Source organism: Eptatretus burgeri, chromosome 1, assembly GCF_056783735.1.
Source record: "Eptatretus burgeri isolate ZD-2024b chromosome 1, Ebu_testis_v1, whole genome shotgun sequence".
In the NCBI taxonomy this organism is placed as follows: Eukaryota; Metazoa; Chordata; class Myxini; order Myxiniformes; family Myxinidae; genus Eptatretus; species Eptatretus burgeri.
This window is the reverse complement of record NC_140961.1, coordinates 42,699,607-42,720,145: the sequence shown is the minus strand read 5'-3', so window position 1 is coordinate 42,720,145 and position 20,539 is coordinate 42,699,607. Positions and strand designations below refer to the sequence as shown.

Below are 20,539 nucleotides of genomic sequence, written 5' to 3'. Positions count from 1 at the left end.
AATACGTCACATGGTATCCTCAAAAATCAAGAGTACTTACATCGTCACAGGAGTACAAAAATAAAACACGATTTGTAATTGAGTACATGGACCTAAATGTAAAATCTAGCAATAATTTTAAGTATTCTGTATAAAATGGACATGTTCCATGATAAGACTTCAGAAACAATGTTTCCTGTGTTTCCCTCATCTAAGTGCTGTATTAACATCAATAACGGAAGCATGGTGAAACATTGGCCACAAGGTCAGTGACTGCATTGAGATAATCCGCATTTATCCCACTGAAGAAGTTTGCCTATGATGTGGAGTAATCGAGCCAAATTGCTCACACATTTTAAACATTTTAATTTTACTATAAAATGAAGCAAAATCATTTATGGATCTCCCTAGGAGTGTTTTATCATCCAAATTTCAGTCAATTTCATGCAAACATACACAAAAACACACACACGCACAGCAAGAGCGGCATATGATGATGAGGAGAAAGATAAGGGAGAAAAACTGAGCAAAGAAGAAGAGAAAGATGAGGAAGATGATGACCAGTGTAGACTGGAAGAGGAGCTGGTCAACAAAATGGTGGCGATGAGATTGCTATCGCTCAGGGAAAGACCACAACTCCAAAGAATAGAAAACAACGAATGGACAAAGATACAGAAAGGAGGACCAACAGAACACCCAGAAGAGTGATACCAAAATCGTCTCCCTTGAATGAAATCGATACCATGAGCAATGCACCACTCATTCAAGAAAAAGTAACAAGAAAACAACACTGCAAGAAGAACAAACCAGCTTATACAGGCCGAAACCAGGCACCACCATTGAAATGTAGACTACAGAGACACAGAGAGAGCAACTGAGAAAGGAAACGGGGAAAATACAATTCAGAAAAGGAAATCAAAGCCAATTGCTGGGGAGAATCCAAAAAATAAAAAAAAACAAATATAAAATTAAAAACAAAGATCAAGATGTAATGGTTGCAGAAAGCAACCTCAAAATAAAAATTATGGCAAGGAAGATAAAAAAAACCATGAAAAAACACTCAACGAGAGGGTGAGCACTCGGTAGAGTGCAAAACCTCCGCCGCCAATGCTGCTGGGTCACTTAAGTGAACCTGATATCCTATTCATTGTAGGTCAAAACGGATCAGACTCTACTGAACCACGATTGAATAAACTAAACTAGATCGATGTGCATGTAGAAATGACCAAAAAAGAAAATCGAAATTTTTTTGAAAAAAAAGGTAAAAAATTTGTTTTTTGGGGGGGGGGTTGGAAATCACTTAAACATGTAGAAATGAAAAAAAAAAATTCAAATATTTTTCAAATAAAATTGAAATTTTTTGAAAAAGAATTTGCAAATTTTTTTTTGGGGGGGGTTGGAAATCACTTAAAACATGTAGAAATGCAAAAACAAAAATTCAAATATTTTTCAAAATGGCCGCCATAGTGGCCATATTGGACTTTGGACCAAGTCCAAAATCGAATGGCATGATCCTTGGACCATACCTAATCCCCCCACCAAGTTTCGTCGAAATCAGTCAAGGGGTTTTTCCGTAATACTGTTCACAAACAAACAAACAAACAAACAGACAGAGGTGAAAACAGTAACCTCCGTCCATCTTCGATGGTGGAGGTTAACAATGGGAGAAAACAAAATCACACATTTGAAAATAACCCGAAAACATTCGACCGCAAACTAGGGAAACAAAAACAAAATGTATCAAGTCCCTTCCCGAGAAGGATAGACTTGAAAATTTCTGTAAAGGGATTTATAAAGACCAAAAAGAACACAGGGAGGTGTATTGGATCCAAAACTTTGAGAGACCAAAAAAAAAGCAATAGGCCTACCGATAGGAAATTTCCCCAGTTATACTTGATGAAGAAAAAAAAAATTAGCAAAAATGCCAAACTTTAAAAGCTTCGGCCCGGATGGAATTCCAAACTTCTGGCAAAAGCAACAATTGTTACGCTCGAACATTCAATGAGCTTATCCAAAAGGAAAAGGTAATGAATGAGTCTCACTGAAGGTAACACCTTCCTCTTCCCAAAATCTGAAGAAACCAAACTATCTCACAAGTATGGACCAATAACATGCCGACCAACAATGTCCAAACTTCTGACAGGAATCATCAGAGAAATTATGTACCGCCACCAAACAAAACAAGGAGGCCTAAGAGTCAGGACAGAGTGATGTAAAAGAGGATGCTATGGAAAAATAGACCATTACTACGAAACAAAGCCAAACTTGAAAACTGTAAAATGAAAATAACCAAATTGTCTGCCACAAAAACAAAAACTTTTGAAAAGAAGTGACAACAAAAACTACAAAAAAGCTTTTGATAGGTCCCACATTCATGGATGATAAAATGAATGCAATTGTACAAGATCAACCCTCAAATAATCAAACTGATTTTATGAATACATTAATATTACAGCACTCATAAGGAAAGATCGAAATATCAGGGGTAAATATACGATATGAGATCTTCCAGGATGACAGCCTTTTGCCGCTCCTGTTTTGCCTGGCTCTGGACCCACTGAGCAACCTCATTAATGAGCAAGGACATGGATACACCCAAACATCCAATAAGAGAATGTCCAAAGAGACAAGGAAGGTGACACATCCACTGTACATGCATGATTTAAACCACTTTGTAACCAAACAATGAAAAATTGGCAGAACAACTGAAACTAGAGTGAAGTCGATGGTGTGCCACCATAAATCTACCATGCTTGCCACTTAAATCAAAGTTTAAAGATGGTAAGAAGTTCCACCAGGAATGACCCAATATCAAATTTTGAGTTAAAAAATGTTTTCCCCATTTTGACCACTGTGACGCCAAGTCCCTAACGCCTGAGGTGAAATCCAAAAAAACGTTACAGATTTCATGTATCCCAAATGTTGAGTGCATTTACAAAGTTTCATTCTAAGATGACTTCAAATGTGCCCGTAAATTACATTTTGCGGTATTTGACCTTTTGACTCTGCCCCAGAGAGTGAGGCCAAAATTGACACTGCTCTTGCACCTTCGCACCATGTGGTGATCATAACTGCCAGGTTTGGTGTATTTCTAGCCCCCATTTAGGAGGAGATAGTGTGATGCATGGACAGATTGATGACCAGATGGACAGATGAATGGGCAGACAGACAGACAGACAGACAGACAGAGTATGCCCCCCCCTTTTTTTTTTCAAAAATCGTGAGGATAATTCATGAAACGGTACTCCGATTACATTCAAATGGAATGTGGCTGAGATATATGTGCCAAGTGCTCATTCTTAAAAGGTAAACAACCAAAAATGGACAATGTAAAAATCAACCTCGATGCACCAATACAGGAACTAGAAAAAGAAGCATCAAACCAATACATCTGAGTATAAGAGGGCCACCAAATATGTCACAAACTAATGCGCAAAACAATACGGGATTTTTTGAAATGACGTATGAATGCTAAACGAGGCCTTTTGCATAGGTGTTGGGGGTGTGTTTATCGCTTCTCCTCATCGGGCACTTTTAACCTGCTGTCGACAGTTTAAAATCTGTAATTCAAATAGTCTTTTTAACATAATTTTCGCCATTTAGACAGATGAGTGGCAATTTCAAAAGGGTTAAACATAATTATTGCGTGCCTATAAATGAGGTGTCATCCACCATATGGCGGTCTCCTTGGGTTAACCTGAGGAAGTCCCTTCGGGTGGGTGCCTGGAATGCCCTATCCCAAAGAGGGATGATCACCTGCATCTGTCATCATCTCAGCTCAAGTGTTTCAACATCGGTATTGCAGCACTCACTGAGGATCGGAGACCGGATAATGGTGAGATCATGGCGAGTGCTTGCACCTACTATTGGTCTGCTCACTCTGGGTGATACCATGCCCAAGGAGTTTGCTGTAACTGTGTCCAATAAGTTGACTCCAATGATAATTGAGGTAACACTTGTTAATGAATGTATTATGAGACGAAGCATTCGTCACTCATTGGGTGTTGTTTTCCTGGTGTCTGTATATGCTCCGACTGAGGGGAGTGATCTCAATGTGAAGGACGCATAATATGCCACGCTTGAGTCTGTAGTTGATCAGTGCCCCAGGCAAGAAACTCTTCTAGTCGTGGGGGATTTCGATGCATCCACTGGAAATGATAGGGATGGTTATGAGACATGTGTTGGTCCCCATGGGTCTGGAACTGTGAACCAGAATAGCACAAAGTTCTTTGACTTTGCAAGAAGTCATGGGCTTTGGGTGGCTGGTTCATGGTTTTAGTGCAGACAGACTCATTGCTGGACTTGGTATTTCAATACTGGTGGTGTGGCAAAGGAGATTGACCATGAGCTCAATGATGGTCGCTGGAGGATGATCCAGAACTGCAGTGTCTACCGGAATGCTCAGTTCCTCAATACTGACCACAGGCTTGTTGTAGCAACTCCGAAGTCACAGCTTACATCTGGGAGAATGGTACCATCCCAGCCTCGGCTGGATGTTGGCGAGCTCAAGCATGAGAGGGTAGCTGAGGAATTTGCTTAAAGGCTGAGTGGGGATTTGGGGGGTCTGGGTGCTTTGGGGAATCCTGAAGAGTTGTGGAATGCCTTCAAGACCACCATCCAAGATGTTGCCGGTGGATGTCTTGGAACTCACCGTAGTGTGAAGACGAATTTTGTCTCTCAAGGGACATTGGATACCATTGATCAGTCACAGGGCCAGGCTTAATGGCAGAGCTGAAATGTTCAGGGAGTTGTGTAAAACTACGTATGCTGAGGGTGGATAAGGAGGCCTATGTGCGGGGAACCTGTGAGGGGGTAGAGCATCACCTGTGGTCAAGTGATTCTAGTCCTGCTTACAGGGGAATTTGCGCATTGCATTCCTCCAAGCCTGTCCCTCGGTGAAATGCAGTTTGAGGGGGGGAGGGGGGTGGTGGGCTCTTGACGACAGAGGAATCAAAAGTGGATGCCCACTGGGCCGGTTACTTTGACTGGCTATACCAGGCTGATCCACCAGCTGTTGAGTTGGATGTTAGGGGTGTTGCTATCCCGATTGCTGACCCTCCAATCAACTGTGATCCACCATCATTTGTAGAAACACAGGCTGTGGTGAACCGGTTGAAATTCGGTGAAGCTCCTGGGATCTGTGGCATCCATGCTGAACTTCTCAAGGCTGGTGGAAATGCTGTACTCATGTCATTGCATGCAGTTCTGTGCTCTGACTGGAACACAGGCATCATCCCAAGTGACTAGAAGAGGGGCCTTGTTGGCCCTCTCTGGAAAGGGAAGGGTGATCGTCAGGATGGCAACAACTCCCGAGGGGGAGACGCTGCTCTCAATACCGGGCAAGGGCTTTGCTTGGATAATTATTGACAGGGTTTACCACCATCTGCTTGAACACCAGTGCCCAGAGCAGTCAGGCTTTCACCAAATACGTAGGTTAACGATTGATTGTATCCTTGCTCTTTGGGTCCTCACTGAACATAGATGAGAGTTTTGGCAGAGGCTGCTTGCAGCCAATGTTGATCTCTGCAAAGTGTTCGATTCAGTGAATCGGGATGCCCCTGGAGGATTCTTTTCTTCTTGGGGTGCCACCAAAACTGATCAATCTGATGGCTGAACTATACTCTAGTACTGAAAGTGCTGTGAGATATGGTGGTTGGACGTATGACTTATTTCCAGTTGTTACTGGAGTTCGTCAGGGGTGTGTACTGGGCCCCACACTTTTCAGCACTTGTATGGACTGGATTCTGGGTAGATTCTCAGAGAGATCAAGCTGTGGTGCATCATTTTGGAATGTCAAGATCTCTGAAATTGATTTCGCAGATGATGCAGTCATCTTTGCGGAAACTCTGGATATCCTTTTGGGGGCCCTCGCAGTGCTGAATGTGGAGTCGAAGCCACTAGGATTATGGGTTTCATGGGTCAAAACAAAGATCCAGGCTTTCAATGGCATCTTGGATGCGGCTATCTTGTCTGTAGCTGTTTGTGGTGAGGATGTTGAGGTCACACAGAGATTCACTTACCTTGGCAGAGATATTCATGTCTCTGCTGGCTGTGAGCCAGATGTCAATAGACGTCTGGGTCGGGCCTGGGGAGTCATGGGTTCACTGAATCATGGGGTGTGACACTGTTGGTACCTGTGCAGGACGATGAAAGTCTGAGTCTTCAGGTCCTTGGTGCTTCCAGTCTTGCTCTATGGATGTGAGGCTGAGACTCTGACCAGGGATCTGAGATGGAGACCGAATTCTTTTGGTACTGGCTCTCTTCAGAGAATCCTTGGATATCGCTGGTCTGACTTTGTGTCCAACGAGCAGTTGCTGAGAGAGACTCAAATGAGATTTGTTACCTGTATAGTTGGTGAGCGTCAGCTGTGGCTGTATGGGCATGTGGCTTGTTTTCTTGATGCTGATCCTGCTCACCAGATTCTCTCAGTGAGGGAGCGTCGTGAGTGGAGGAGGCCAATGGGCTGACCACGTGCCTCATGGTTGCAGCAGGTTGATCAGCATCTCAAGGAGATGGGGATGGGCCAAGCATCTGCCTGTGGGATGGCCAGATGGAGGCCCCTGGAGTACCGGCAGAAAGTGGATGCAGCGACATGCTGCTCCGACGCATGCTCCCATACCTGACCTGACCTTTAAATGCAAATCCGACACACGTAAATATAGGGAATACAAGATATATCCAGAGATGAGAGTTGGCGGGTTCATTCCATTTCCTGTTAGCATGATTATCGAGCAGTGTAAATGGAGACAACACACATCCACATTCACACAGATGTATGTTTCTCCTTTTACCATAAACAGATGCAAAAATTGAATACAAGTTATCTTGTGGCCCCATGTATGGTGGATCACAGAATATTGAACCAAACAAAAAATGAACATTTATATCGGCACTCAGAGCTCGTACATCTGCCACTCCCCTGCTCACCCCCCCCCCCCCAATCCCCATGAGAAAAAAAAATATGATCATTGTAACCGCCGAGATACGTGTCTAAACCAGATCCAATGCACTAACAGATATGGTGTTTTCTTCTGGGAAGTCTACCTGAATGTTGATAATGATTGTATCGGCTTTCAAATTGAAGACTTCCATTAAATAAGTCATCAAGCCTGCCATTTTCACACGATGTAATCGAGCAAGGTTCAAAGTTCACTCACTGGCAGGGATGATTGGGGAGGTTGGGTTGAACAAACCCATCCATAGGCCTTGCACAGGCCCACATCGTCAGGAGTTTTTGGTCGAGTTGATCAGAAAGTTCTGCAAATATTTTGTTATGCAGAGGCACACTCCTTTCTCGCAGGTACTTTTCCAAGTATTTTGGCTTCTTTTAGAAGTTTTGGAAGCCATTTCATGTTACAATCCTTACTTGGCTAGCACGAAATACGTTCAGCCACCCTGATGGATTTCGTTGATAGGGGTTTCTGCAGAAGCACGCCCGCCAAGCATTCTTGGCTACATTACATCATTTTGAAAGACCCATATAGCCCCAAAAAATACCTGTGTATAACGAGGCTGATCCTGAAAACATACCTCTCCCAGCGAAAAAAAATAAAAATAAAAAGTGATTAACCAACGAGCAGTACCAGTTCTAAACTGGCCATAAGCAGAAATCAATAAACTAGATATCAATACAAGGAAACGCCTCACTATCCACAAAATTATCCTCACCATGCCAATGCCTCACTATCCTCACTATCCCACCTCTCCCACATCTTCTCCGCCTGGGTGTCTTACCGTCCTCCAAACAGTGACGTCTCCATCTACATCTCTCTTTCAGACAACATGGTCAAACTTTTAACCACTCATCCCAACTCTCTCTCTCTTCCTCATATGTGGTGATTTAAATTGTCTCCATGTAACTTGGCTGGGAGTTAGTACCTCTCTCACCAGCCTTGACATTTCAACAAAGGAATTCTGGGACTGACTCAATCTGTGAACTTTCCCTCCTGAATTTTTCTCAATGTCAAATCCTTCTTTCTGGACTTAGTGATAACTATTTTTTCCACAAATTTCTCTTGCTTTTCCTCGGCTCTGATAATTATATGTTTGTGAAAGTCAACATCTCTGGCAATTATAATCAAAAAGCTGCCTCAATGCTGGCAAGTTTGGTAGTTCACTCAGGAAGATTGGCATGTCCTGCAAGCAGCCATCTATCTTCAGGACTGATTTCCCACATCTACTGCCCCTGATATTAACTCAGCCGAATAATTTTTGCACAGAAACCTGCTCTTTCTTCGAGACAGATTCATCCCATCTTGTCTTCAATAATCCTACCCTTTTTCCCACCCATGGGACAGTGAATACTGTGGTGAGAAAGTCATTCTGAAATGACTGGTCTTCTCTTCCCCGGAAGGCGAATCTGACCGAAGGTAATCTTGGTGCATTCCAAAAAGTGTGTAACAAGTGTGTGTCCACTCTCAGGAGAGCCATAAAACAACATCTGTACAACCTCAAGAATGAACGTTTAAACTCGTCTCCCTCCTCTAAAACCTCGTGGCACCTTGTTAAGTCTGTCTCGAAAATATGCTCCATTTACACCCCTTCTATCTCTTCAAATAGTACCCGAATCTGTTCGTGAGGAGGTTAATGTCTCAATTCTGTTTGCTTTCAAATATGGTGTTCCCAACCCATCACTCTCAGAACCCATCTTTCCCTGTCTTAACTAACTGCTCCTGGACTCTTCTGCTCCCCTTCAATGCAGACGTATGACTTCAAATAATCAGCAAGGTCATGGAATCCATCATCACAGTTGACATGAAATTCCTTTTCTCCAATAACCTCATCTCAGATCACCAATTTGGTTTCAGACCAGGTCACTCCACCTTGGACATTCTGCTTCGACTCACGAAAGAATGGATGGAAGACCTCAATGTCAGACATGAGATGAGGGCCATCACTCTGGACATAACTTGTGCTTTTGACACAGTCTGGCATCCTGTTTACTCGATAAGCTCTCTGCTTATGGCATCCAAGGCCGACTCCACACATGGTTGACTGACTTACTCCACCATCATAGCCAATATGTGGCTCTCAACGGAATACTTTCATCTCCTCTCCTGATCAAAGTTGGAATGCCCCAAGGCAGTGTTCTGGGCCCAGTCCTATTCCTGATCTTCATATATGATCACTCTCACTGTATGGAAAATCCACTTTATCTATTTATTGATGATTTTGTCCTGTGCCATGATATCCCTCATCCTTCAGACTGGCAGACTGCAGCCTCTTCTCTCTCTTCAAACCATGAAAAATCACAAGCTGGTCAAACACTTGAAATATATCTTTCAATCCTGAGAAAGGTGTGTGTCTGTGTGTCTGTGTCTGTCTCTGTGTCTGTCTCTGTGTCTGTCTCTGTGTCTGTCTCTATTTCCACCTCCCTCCCCATTCTCGCACCCCTCCCTTCCACAGTGTGCAGCAACATTTGGTGAGGCATCATTCTCCCCAGCCCACCCCCCCCTTTCCTCATTCTTTCCCCTTCCAAGCTTTGCCTCCATCCTCTTCCCAATATCTCCTCTGCCCTCCCATCCCTCGGTCCTCTCTCTCCCCTCCCTCATGTCTTTCTTCTCTCTCCCCTCCCTCCTGTCTCTCTTCTCTCTCCCTCCATCCCTCCTCTCTCTCTCTCTCCCCTCCTCCCTCTCTCTCTCCGCTCCTCTCTCTCCCCTGCTTCCCTCCTCTCTCTCCCCTCCTTCCCTACTCTCTCTCTCTCTCTCTCTCTCTCTCTCTCTCTCTCTCCTTCCCTCCCCTCTCTCTCTCTCTCTCTCCTCCCTTCCTCCCCTCTCTCTCTCCCCTCCCTCCTCTCTCTCCCCTCCCTTCCTCCCCTCTCTCTCTCCCCTCCCTCCTCTCTCTCCCCCTCCCTCCTCTCTCTCCCCCCTCCCTCCTCTCTCTCCCCTCCTTCCCTCCTCTCTCTCTCTCTCCCCTCCTTCCCTCCCCTCTCTCTCTCTCTCCCTCCTTCCCTCCCCTCTCTCTCTCTCTCCCTCCTTCCCTCCTCTCTCTCCCATCCCTCCTCTCTCTCCCTCTCTCTCTCCTCTCCTTCCCTCCTCTCTCTCTCTCTCCCTCCCTCCCTCCTCTCTCTCTCTCCCCTCCCTCCTCTCTCCCCTCCTTCCTCTCTCTCCCCCTCCTTCCTCTCTCTCCCCCTCCTTCGTCTCTCTCCCCCTCCTTCCTCTCTCTCTCCCCTCCTTCCTCTCTCCTCTATTTCCCCTCCCTTCCTTCCCTCCCTCCCTCCTCTATTTCCCCTCCCTTCCTTCCCTCCCTCATATATATATATATATATATATATATATATATATATATATATATATATATATACACACATACAGTCAAAGCTCATTACTATGCCACCCGTTGGGACCGAGCAAAAGTGGCATAGTAGCGAGAGTGGCATAGTAACGAGATTTTGTAAAAACGGCCTTATTTTCTCAAGTTACCCATCTGTAGTTAATCTTTAGACCAAATTAATTCCAGCAAGTAAAAGGCATGACTGTTGTCTAAGCTAAGCGGACGGAGAACATATACACACTAACAGAGTTCACACACTAACATATGGCATGGTGAGAAATTCACGACACACAAAGCTTTCAAGAATCGTCGGCTGGCGCATCTTCTTTCGGCGGATCTCGTGCATCTCGTTGTCTAGCCGATCGCACGCTTGCATCACACCGGGCTTCTCGCTTCTCTGCTGCATGAACTTCCGGACGGTGCTACAAGCGCGCTGGGCTTCCTCGAGCACGGAACGATTTCCTCCTCGACAGTTACCTCGTCATCTTCGCTTTCCACCGGCTCCTCACTGCACAGAATCTCCTCCGCAATCTCTTCCAGCGTGAAATACCCGCCAGTCGCGAGGCGCTCGTCGGCTTCGAGAAAGTCAGACAGCTCGATCTCCTCGTTCTCGTGCATCTTTTCCTCGGCAGGCAGAGCTTCCCAGATGTCGGGCAGCTCTGCATCCTGTGGCTCAGTTTGGATCTCCTCTTCGATGAACTTGGCCTTCGCGAAACAGTTCCTGATCGTCGACTTGCCGACCTGCTCCCAAGCACGCTGGGTGACGTGTAGAGCGTCGAGCAACGTGAACTTGAACTCCTTTCCCTCGTCTATAGCCTCAAGCCGGCGGCATTGCAGGAGCTTCTTGTAGTGGCGCTTGAGGTTCTCGATGATTCCCTGATCCATTGGTTGCGAATTGGCTGTCGTGTTGGGTGGGAAGAAGACCAGTTGGATGTTGTTCAGCTCGAGCTCGGGAGGGTGGCCAGAGAAGTTATCGAGACAGACCAGCACTCTGCGTCCCTGCTGGCAGTCGTCCGTCCCACGCACGCAACATCTCCTCGAAAAGCTCCGCCGTCATCCACGCCTTCGAGTTCGCCTTGTACTTGACCGGGATCTCTTTGTTCTTGAAGGCACGGGGTTTCTTAGGAATTGCCAATCACCAGAAGAGGAACTTCTCGCTGCCGCTCATGTTTGCCCCAACCAGAAGAGCGATCCTTTGCTTGCTTTTCTTTCCTCCAGTACACCGCTCTCCCCTGAAAGCCATGGTGTTGTTCGGAGGCAGCTGCCAGAAGAGTCCAGTCTCGTCCAGGTTGAGAGACGTCACCTGCGGAGATCAGCGCGAGTACGGGCGGGAGCACCTGTTGTTTCCCCCCAAGAAGGGATTGCGAATCCACCGCTCCAGCTTCTCCCTGCACTGTCTTGAACGTGATGCCGTGGCGCTTCTTGAAATTGCCCAACCAACCGTCGCTCGCCATGAAGTCTGGGATGTGCATCAGCTCGGCCAGTTTCATCGCCTTCTCCTTGATCAGATCGCCGCTGACAGGCACATTCTGTCCTCTTGATTGCTTCAGCCACATGAGCACTCCTCATCAAGCTTCGGATCGTGAGCCTACGTCAACTTCATGTGCTTCGATGGAAATCCAGCTTTGATTGCAGCCTCGATTGCATCCTTCTTGCTGAGAATGCCCTTCACAGTGGTTCTCTTAACTTCGACGCCCCATTTCTTGCTAATCTCCCTGGCCAACTTGGACTGATTCGGCTCCTTCTTCGCGGCATCGATGATCTCCTTCTTCTCCTTCAGCGTAAAGTCGGTTCGCTTGCGTTTCTGAGCTGACATTATGGGCTGAATTTGAAAAAAAATGATGTCACTGTTGTACGTGTGCCTGCGTGTCTGTGTGTGTGCTCGCGCTTTTTTGTGTCTCGTTGTGCGTGTTGTCATTGGCTTGTTGTGGCTGGCATCGGGGAGAAGAATCGCGTGTTTTGACAGTCTGACTATGCGCGTACGTATTGAGTTATGTTGTGCGCAGCTGGACTGTAGTTCGTCGCTTCGCCTTTGGACGTGAGTGTGATAATCGAGCACTGCGCAATACAGACTTTTCACGACTCGTGCCTTTTAACAGTCACACAGTAGTGGCATGGTAGCGAGAGTAGGGGGTGGCATAGTAAATTTATTTTGTATTGAATTTTGTCGGGACCGAGCAAAAGTGGTATAATAGCGAGAGTGGCATAGAAGCGAGTGGCATAGTAACGAGCTTTGACTGTATATATATATATATATACATATATATATATATATATATATATATATATATATATATATATATACATACATATATATATATATATATATATATATATATATATATATATATATATATATATATATATATATATATATATATATATATATATATATATATACACACATATATATATATATACATATATATATATATACACACATATATATATATATATATATATATATACACACATATATATATATATATATATATATATATATATATATATATATATATATATATATATATATATATATATATACACATATACACACATATATATATATATATATATATATATATATATATATATATATATATATATATATATATATATATATATATATATATATATATATATATATATATATATATATATATATATATATATATATATATATATATATATATATATATATATATATATATATATATATATATATATATATATATATATATATATATATATATATATATATATATATATATATATATATATACATATATATATATATATATATATATATATATATATATATATATATATATATATATATATATATATATATATATATATATATACCTATATATATATATATATATATATAAATATATATATATATATATATATATATATATATACATATATATATATATATATATACATATATATATATATATATACATATATATATATATATATATATACATATATATATATATACATATATATATATATATATATATATATATATATATATATATATATATATATATATATATATATAGTGCAGCGGTTTGGGATCCAAAAGGACCTGAGTTCAAGCCCCGTTGGGCCACTGAATTAATACACCAGGGGGTTGACTTAGCCTGTCATCCTTCCGAGGTCGGCGAAATGAGTACCAGTATACTGGGCCAGTGTATACCCCGGTTAAAATAGGTGTACCATATCCCTGTGTCGTAAGAGGCGACCAGGGTTGAGTCAGGAAGGGCATCCGGCGTAAAACCTATGCCAAATCAGTATGCAGATCATACGGATGATCCACTGTGGCGACCCCTAACGGGAGCAGCCGAAAGACTAACAACAACATATATATATATATATATATATATATATATATATATATATATATATATATATATATATATATATATATATATGTATATATATATATATATATATATATATACACATATACACACAGATCCATGAGTCATACGTGGTTCCTTGCTGGGGTGAAGTTGGATGCTTCAGGACCAGGGAAGGCTCTATTCAGTCTGATAGTCTTGCGAGTGAAGATGACGACCAGTGGCGGCAGCATACACACACACACACACACACACACACACACACACACACACACACACACACACACACACACACACACACACACACACACACACACACACACACACACACACGGTGCTGGATACTTTCAGACATGGTCGGTCTCCATTCCATCTCTGGAAACCCACCCATGTGTGGAAGGAGGTAGCAGTCAACAACAGCCGCTTTCAAGTGAATTCACTAACACGCATATAAGTGTACACCCACATGCACAATACAGGGCCTTCAGAAAGTATTTACACCCCTCAACATTTGTTACATTTTGTTCTGTTACAGCCTGGAAGAAGGACCTTGGCCAGCGAGGTGATAAAGAACCCAATGACCACTCTGACAGAACTACAGAGTTATTTGGCTGAGATTGGAGAACCTGCCTGAAGCACAACAATCTCTGCAGCACTTCACAAATCTCAGCTTTATGGGAAAGTGGCCATATGGAAGCCACTCTTGAGAAAAAGACACATGACAGCATTCCATTAGTTTGCAAAAAGGCATGTGAAAGACTGAGAGCATGAGGCAAAAGGTTCTGTGGTCTGATGAGACTAAAATTGATCTTTTAAAACTGAATGCAAAGTGCTACGTCTGTCGAAAACCGAGCACAGCTTATCACCCCTCTAACACCATCCCTACCGTGAAGCATGGTGGTGGCAGCATCGTGCTATGGGGATACTTTTCAGCAGCTGGGACTGGGTGACCTGTAAGAGTAGAAGGAACAGTGAGTGGAGCCATATACAGGCAAATCCTTGAGGAGAACCTTCTTCAGAGTGCAAACGACCTTAGACTGTGGTGAAGATTTACATTTCGACATGACAATGACCCCAAGCATACAACCAAGCAACAATGCAATGGCTTCAGAACAAGTACGTGAAAGTCCTTGAGTGGCCTAGTCAAAGCAAAGACTTCAATCCCCTTGAGAACCTGTGGAAAGACTTGAATATTGCTGTTCACCGATGCCACCCACCCCCCCTCCCCCATCCAACTTGACAGAGCTTGAGCAAATCTGCAAGGAAAAAATGGGAGAAAATCCTCAAATCCCGATGTGCAAAGCTGATACAGACGTACCTGAGAACAATCAAAGCTGTAATCGCTGCCAAAGGCGCTTCAACAAAGTAATGACACAGGGGGTTTAATATTTATTGATGAAAGACATTTCAGCTTTTCATTTTTCATTAACTTGCAAAACTTTCTAAAAGAATGTCTTCATTTTGTCATTATGGGGTATTTTGTGTAGATCGGTGTCAAAAATTAAATTTAATCCATTTTAAATTCAGGCTGTAACGCAACAACATGTGACAAAAGTCGAGAGGTGTGAATACTTTCTGAAAGCACTGTATATATATATATATATATATATATATATATATATATATATATATATATATATATATATATATATATATATATATATATATACATATATATACATATATATGTCTCATGGTGATTATCGCGACCAAAAGTGTGTTGGCTTCACATTAATTATACACATACATGAAGTAAAGGTGGACACTTCGAGACCTGGGAGGGCTCCGTTCCACCTTCTGAAACCCACATATGGAGATAACGAACAACACATATACACATACACACACACACACACACACACACACACACACACACACACACACACACACACACACACACACACACACACACACACACACACACACACAGTCCGATGGAATGGTGCAGAGGTAAGGCACTTCCATTTGATCATTCTACTCTGGTTTTCATTCCTGACCCAACTATAAACTGTCAGATTGATGCTTTGCATGGAGGGTATTACTTCATAAAGTGTGGTTTCTTAGATGGATAAACTGGGCACCTGCTAGCATTCGTTGGTTGACGTTGAAGATGCCACGGTGTTTCTCGCAAACAGTCGGAGAGTTATCACCGGCACGCTGAACAAATTTCAAATTCCTGCAACCTACACTAAAACTCCAGGCTTGGCCAATCTGTTCATGAAAGACCTATGCCAAAATTTCACTTTCCTTAGATGATCTCTCAAGGTAGGAATAATTGAGAGAGTGAAAGTAGTAGTTGTAGTCGTTGTTGTTGTTGTTGTTGTTGTTGTTGTAGTGGTAACACACACACATTTTCTTTTACTTAACATGCATCATACCCCATTAAAAGCCTGGTGTTGGCTCAGTGCTTCGGCTGGTGGCTTGGGATCCTTGGATCCTGAGTTCAAGCCCCGTCGGCCGCTGAATTAATACACCAGGGGGTTGACTCAGCCTGTCATCCTTCCGAGGTCGGCGAAATGAGTACCAGTTCCAGTGTGTGTACTGGTAGAGGGGCACTGCATCAGCGACACAGTCGCGCTTCAAGAAATGATAGCTATCCCGGCAGCTAAGCTGCCATACCACCACCACATTAAAATCGAAGGACAAAGTTGCAGCATCCAGCCCAAAGGTTTACTCTTTGCAAAGGGGAAAAAGGACATTTTACATCCACGTTCTCTCAGATGGGAGAATGAACTTAAAATCCCTTCTAAAATATTGTTTGCACGATAGAACAGCATTTTTATTCATATTATCCAGGAAGCAACACTTGAACCAGACAGCTGAAAAAGACAGGTCTGTTGCATAACGACCTAACCTGCCTACACCTGTGATTACAGTGTAAAAGATGTGTGGAAATACTTCAATAATGAGAACGATTTCTTACCTGATACCCTGTAGTAGAGGACTTGTCACGGACAGGATCGCAGCAAGCGTGGTGAAACAGGGTATGGCCACTCCATTGTAAAACCCAATCTACATGAAAATGCAAACAAATTAATGTTATAATAGCCTCATAACTACAGTACCAGTAAGCCACCCTGTTGTCAGGGTGACTATAGCGACATAGAGGGTGTTGGCTTCACAATTAATCATACATATCTGTTATATCATCACAATGCTTTGGACCCAGTTGGTGTGTGTGTGTGTGTGTGTGTGTGTGTGTGTGTGTGTGTGTGTGTGTGTGTGTGTGTGTGTGTGTGTGTGTGTGTGTGTGTGTGTGTGTGTGTGGTGTGTCAGTGATGCCCAATAGTGACATCACAACAGGAAGAACGAGAACTGCACTCGGTAGAACAAATATCTCGCCCACACTGAACAGTTTACGGTTTTGTATCACACTGATTGGCCGGACGACATCCAGACCTGAATGAGACTCAAATCAGCTTGTTCTCGTCACCTACCCAACCTCTCCACCAATTTTCACCCGAATCCCTCCATAACTTTGTGAGATATTGTGCTTTATCATTTTCCCCCTAATCTCTCAATTGTGAAGAATCACTTTAAAATTCTAGTATCCGGATCCGGATCTTCACCAGAATCTAATCAATTCATCCTTGTCAAACACCCAACATGTCCAATAAATTTTGGCCGAAGCTGTCTATAACTTTTTGAGAAATCCTGCAATTATGCAAACAGACAGAAAAACAAACAGATGGGTGAAAGCATAACCTCCGTTCACCTTCGGTAGCGGAGGTAAAAATGTTCCTCCTTGGTGTACATGAAGAAGTGTCTTGTCATAAAGTGCAGAACTTTGCTTGAAATAACACATGAGTAAAAGGAATGAATGTAATTTATGTTTACCGATATACAAGTATGATTGTGGCCTAGTAGTGAGCACAGAAAACTACATATCCCAGAAGTTGGGAGTTTGTATTAAGGATTTGTACTGCAAGATTTTAGAAACTTTGGAATTTCATGAGCCTCAGAAATTGCAGAAAAATAGAAAAATAGGACCACAGGACCTGTAGCTTATCTGGGCCCTGGACTAATGTTAAACCCAAATTTGGTAGCATTCTGACTGGTGGGTGTGGAGAGGAAGATTTTTGAAGGAATTTGCACAATTTTCCAAAAAAATTATGAAGCCCGCCAATTTGACATACTTCCGGTCATGTGATCGGCATAGCCTCTGCAATTTAACATCAGGACCCTGTCCTAATACTGTAACTCTAATTTGGTAGCATTTTGACTGGTGGTTCTAGAGAAGCGGATTTGTGAAGAAATTTACTAAGTCGGCCATTTTGACCGACTTAAAGTCTTGTGTCCTGAACAAGCTTTGCAATTCCTGTTACCAGGAGAGGAATATCGCTGCCAAATTTCAGCCGGATCAGCCCAGCGGTTTGGCCGGAGAAGTCGAAAAAGGAGACAGACGGATGGATGGGATGGTGTGCGATGACAGTACCTTTGTCTGGAATTTAAATTCCAGAGACGCTAAAAACCTGAGCAAGTCGCAGGCTTCTCCAAAACATGCAATTACGTGGATCTGTGACAGTTTGTACTGTTGTTTTTTTGTTGGACCATCACATTCAACTTGTGAACACATGCCACATGTGTGTCCTTGCTGTGATATTGCACACAAAAGGTGCAAATAATCCTCAATTTTCCGCTTACCTGTCCTTGAGGCATCTCGTCCTCCTTATCGCGGTCCATCATGGGAATTGGTTGTTGGCCTTTCTGCTTTATTTCATCACCCTACATTGTAGATTTCAAAAGGGAAAGATATATTAATTCCAATCTGCATATGGAATTTCAATAACTAAATGCAATTGGTTTGATTCCCGACAAATAATTCACATTCAAATGGGACGTTTAAGTGCTGACGTGTAAGCCAAGCTTCGCTACTCTCCCTGCTGACTGGCCAGAGCATCGTTATTTTTGTTTTAACATCGATGTGATGAAGAATTGCAATTTTATTTATTGTGACATTGACCGAGCAAATTTTACACTAATGTGGTACTGCAACTTTTGGGGCAATCAGCCCAGGGATATGGAATTGTAATTTTTCATTTAATCAAATAAAATGCTTCACACACACAAAAACAACTGACTCATACATATATCTACAAGTAATAAAAACATTTAAAAGTAGATGAGCATTCGGGAGAGCACATACCTCTGCCATGCAATGCCTGATCCAGGAGAACACATCGGGCCAAATAATTGTTTGAAATATAATGCTACATATCGATTTTGGCCCCATCTCTCAATCACTTAAAAAAATTAAAAATTCTCTTGTTCAGATCTGGATTCAGATCATCACCAAAATCGAATCAATTAGTCCTTGTCACACCCCCAACCTGTCCACCAAGTAAATTAAGCAAATTAATTATTGTACAAGGTGTGGCATTTAGATTTGACACATTTGTCATGTATGTTTTGAAATAAATATCTGCATAATTAATTAATTATTTTTGTGCAATTCAGGTGAAGATTTGAAGGACAGAGCACTTAATGTGACGTGCCAATGTGGATTAAAATTGTAGAACTCGATATTCAACTCGTAGATATTAAATGAGTAGGAATGCACACGTTCTGGAGGAATTAATACGTACCCCCCCCCCCCTTGTGCGAAAGGAATTTAGAGTTTCGAAAAAGAGAGCCAGGTGTACTGCATAATTCCAAGTAATTCATCACCTCTAATTTAGCACCGACACTACTATAAAAACTAGGGCACTCAGTAGAGTGCAAACCTCCGCCACGTAATGCCTGATCCACAAGAACATATCGGCCCAATACATTTTTGAAATATCATGCTATAAAGTACTATATCGTTTTTGGCCCTATCTCTCAATGGTGAAGAATCACTTTAAAAATTAAATAATTCTCGTATCCAGATTCGGATTCGGATCTTCACCAAAATCGAATCAGTTCACCTTGTCACACACCCAACATGTCCACCAAGTTTCGTCTGAATCCATTCACAAATTTTTGAGATAGCTTGTACACAAACAAACAAACAGACAGACAAACAAACAAAGAAATGAGACAGACCGACATATGATGAAAATTTTCAATTTTCGTTGTCAAAAAACAGACAGGCAGGGTTGAAACCATAACCTCCTTCCAACCTTCAGTGGCGGAGGTAAAAATGCAAAAGGATGGAGGGATGTTCTTGCAAAAAAGATGGAAACAATGTAAGGATGGTCATGAGAAATGATCATGTCAAACCTCCTCTACATCTTTCTTTGAATAATGGTTGTCCCTACACAAGACACCAAGTGTGTGTGTGTGTGTGTGTGTGTGTGTGTGTGTGTGTGTGTGTGTGTGTGTGTGTGTGTGTGTGTGTGTGTGTGTGTGTGTGTGTGTGTGTGTGTTTTCAATATAACCTTACAGTGTTTTGGATCCTCTGGGTCTTTTGGATCTTCATAGTCTTTGGGGTATTTTGGGTCTTAAGGGTTGTTAGGGGGTCTTTGGGGGTCCTAAAGGCCTTGGGGTCTTGAAGGGACTTCAACGGTTTAAGGGGTCTTCACAGTCAAAAAAGTCAATAGGTACATTCCAATTGTATGTAATTAATAGACATAGGTGTGTGACGTCAGGGAGCAACTTACGTTCAAAGCAGTATGTAATTAATAGACATATAATCACACTGCTTCACCATGAAAGGAACATTCCAAGAGTACGGTCTAATTAAAGCCGCTGTCACACCTTGACGATTTAGGCAGTGTATGCTGACGTATGAAAAATTTGTCTAAAACGCTGGCACACGTCGAATACGTTATGGGTAAGTTTTGTATACGTTAAGAGCACACTGGCATATGTCGTAGTATGCTGGCATACGTCGTAGTACGCCGAGCTTGTCGACAAATTTTAACATGCTCAAAATTTTTCGACACATGCCAGCGTATGACTCGCACGTTCCGCATACGCTGGCCATAAGTTGTAGG

The 20,539-nt window shown here is 42.5% G+C and overlaps 1 protein-coding gene across 8 annotated transcripts in view; it reads right to left on the bottom strand.

Annotated features, from left to right (window-relative positions):
* PDE10A (phosphodiesterase 10A) overlaps positions 1–20,539 on the bottom strand; it is a 160,815-nt gene that overhangs the window by 9,192 nt on the left and 131,084 nt on the right. For 7 of the 8 annotated variants that reach the window (XM_085881256.1, XM_085881266.1, XM_085881248.1 and 4 more), the window contains 2 exons: positions 18,267–18,347; positions 16,546–16,634 (listed from right to left, as the gene is read on the bottom strand). In XM_085881256.1, coding sequence (XP_085737382.1) covers positions 16,546–16,634; positions 18,267–18,347 — 170 coding nt within the window. Of the gene's footprint in view, positions 1–14,508; positions 14,574–16,545; positions 16,635–18,266; positions 18,348–20,539 lie in introns of all 8 variants that reach the window. The other variant, XM_085881233.1, reaches the window with a different exon arrangement.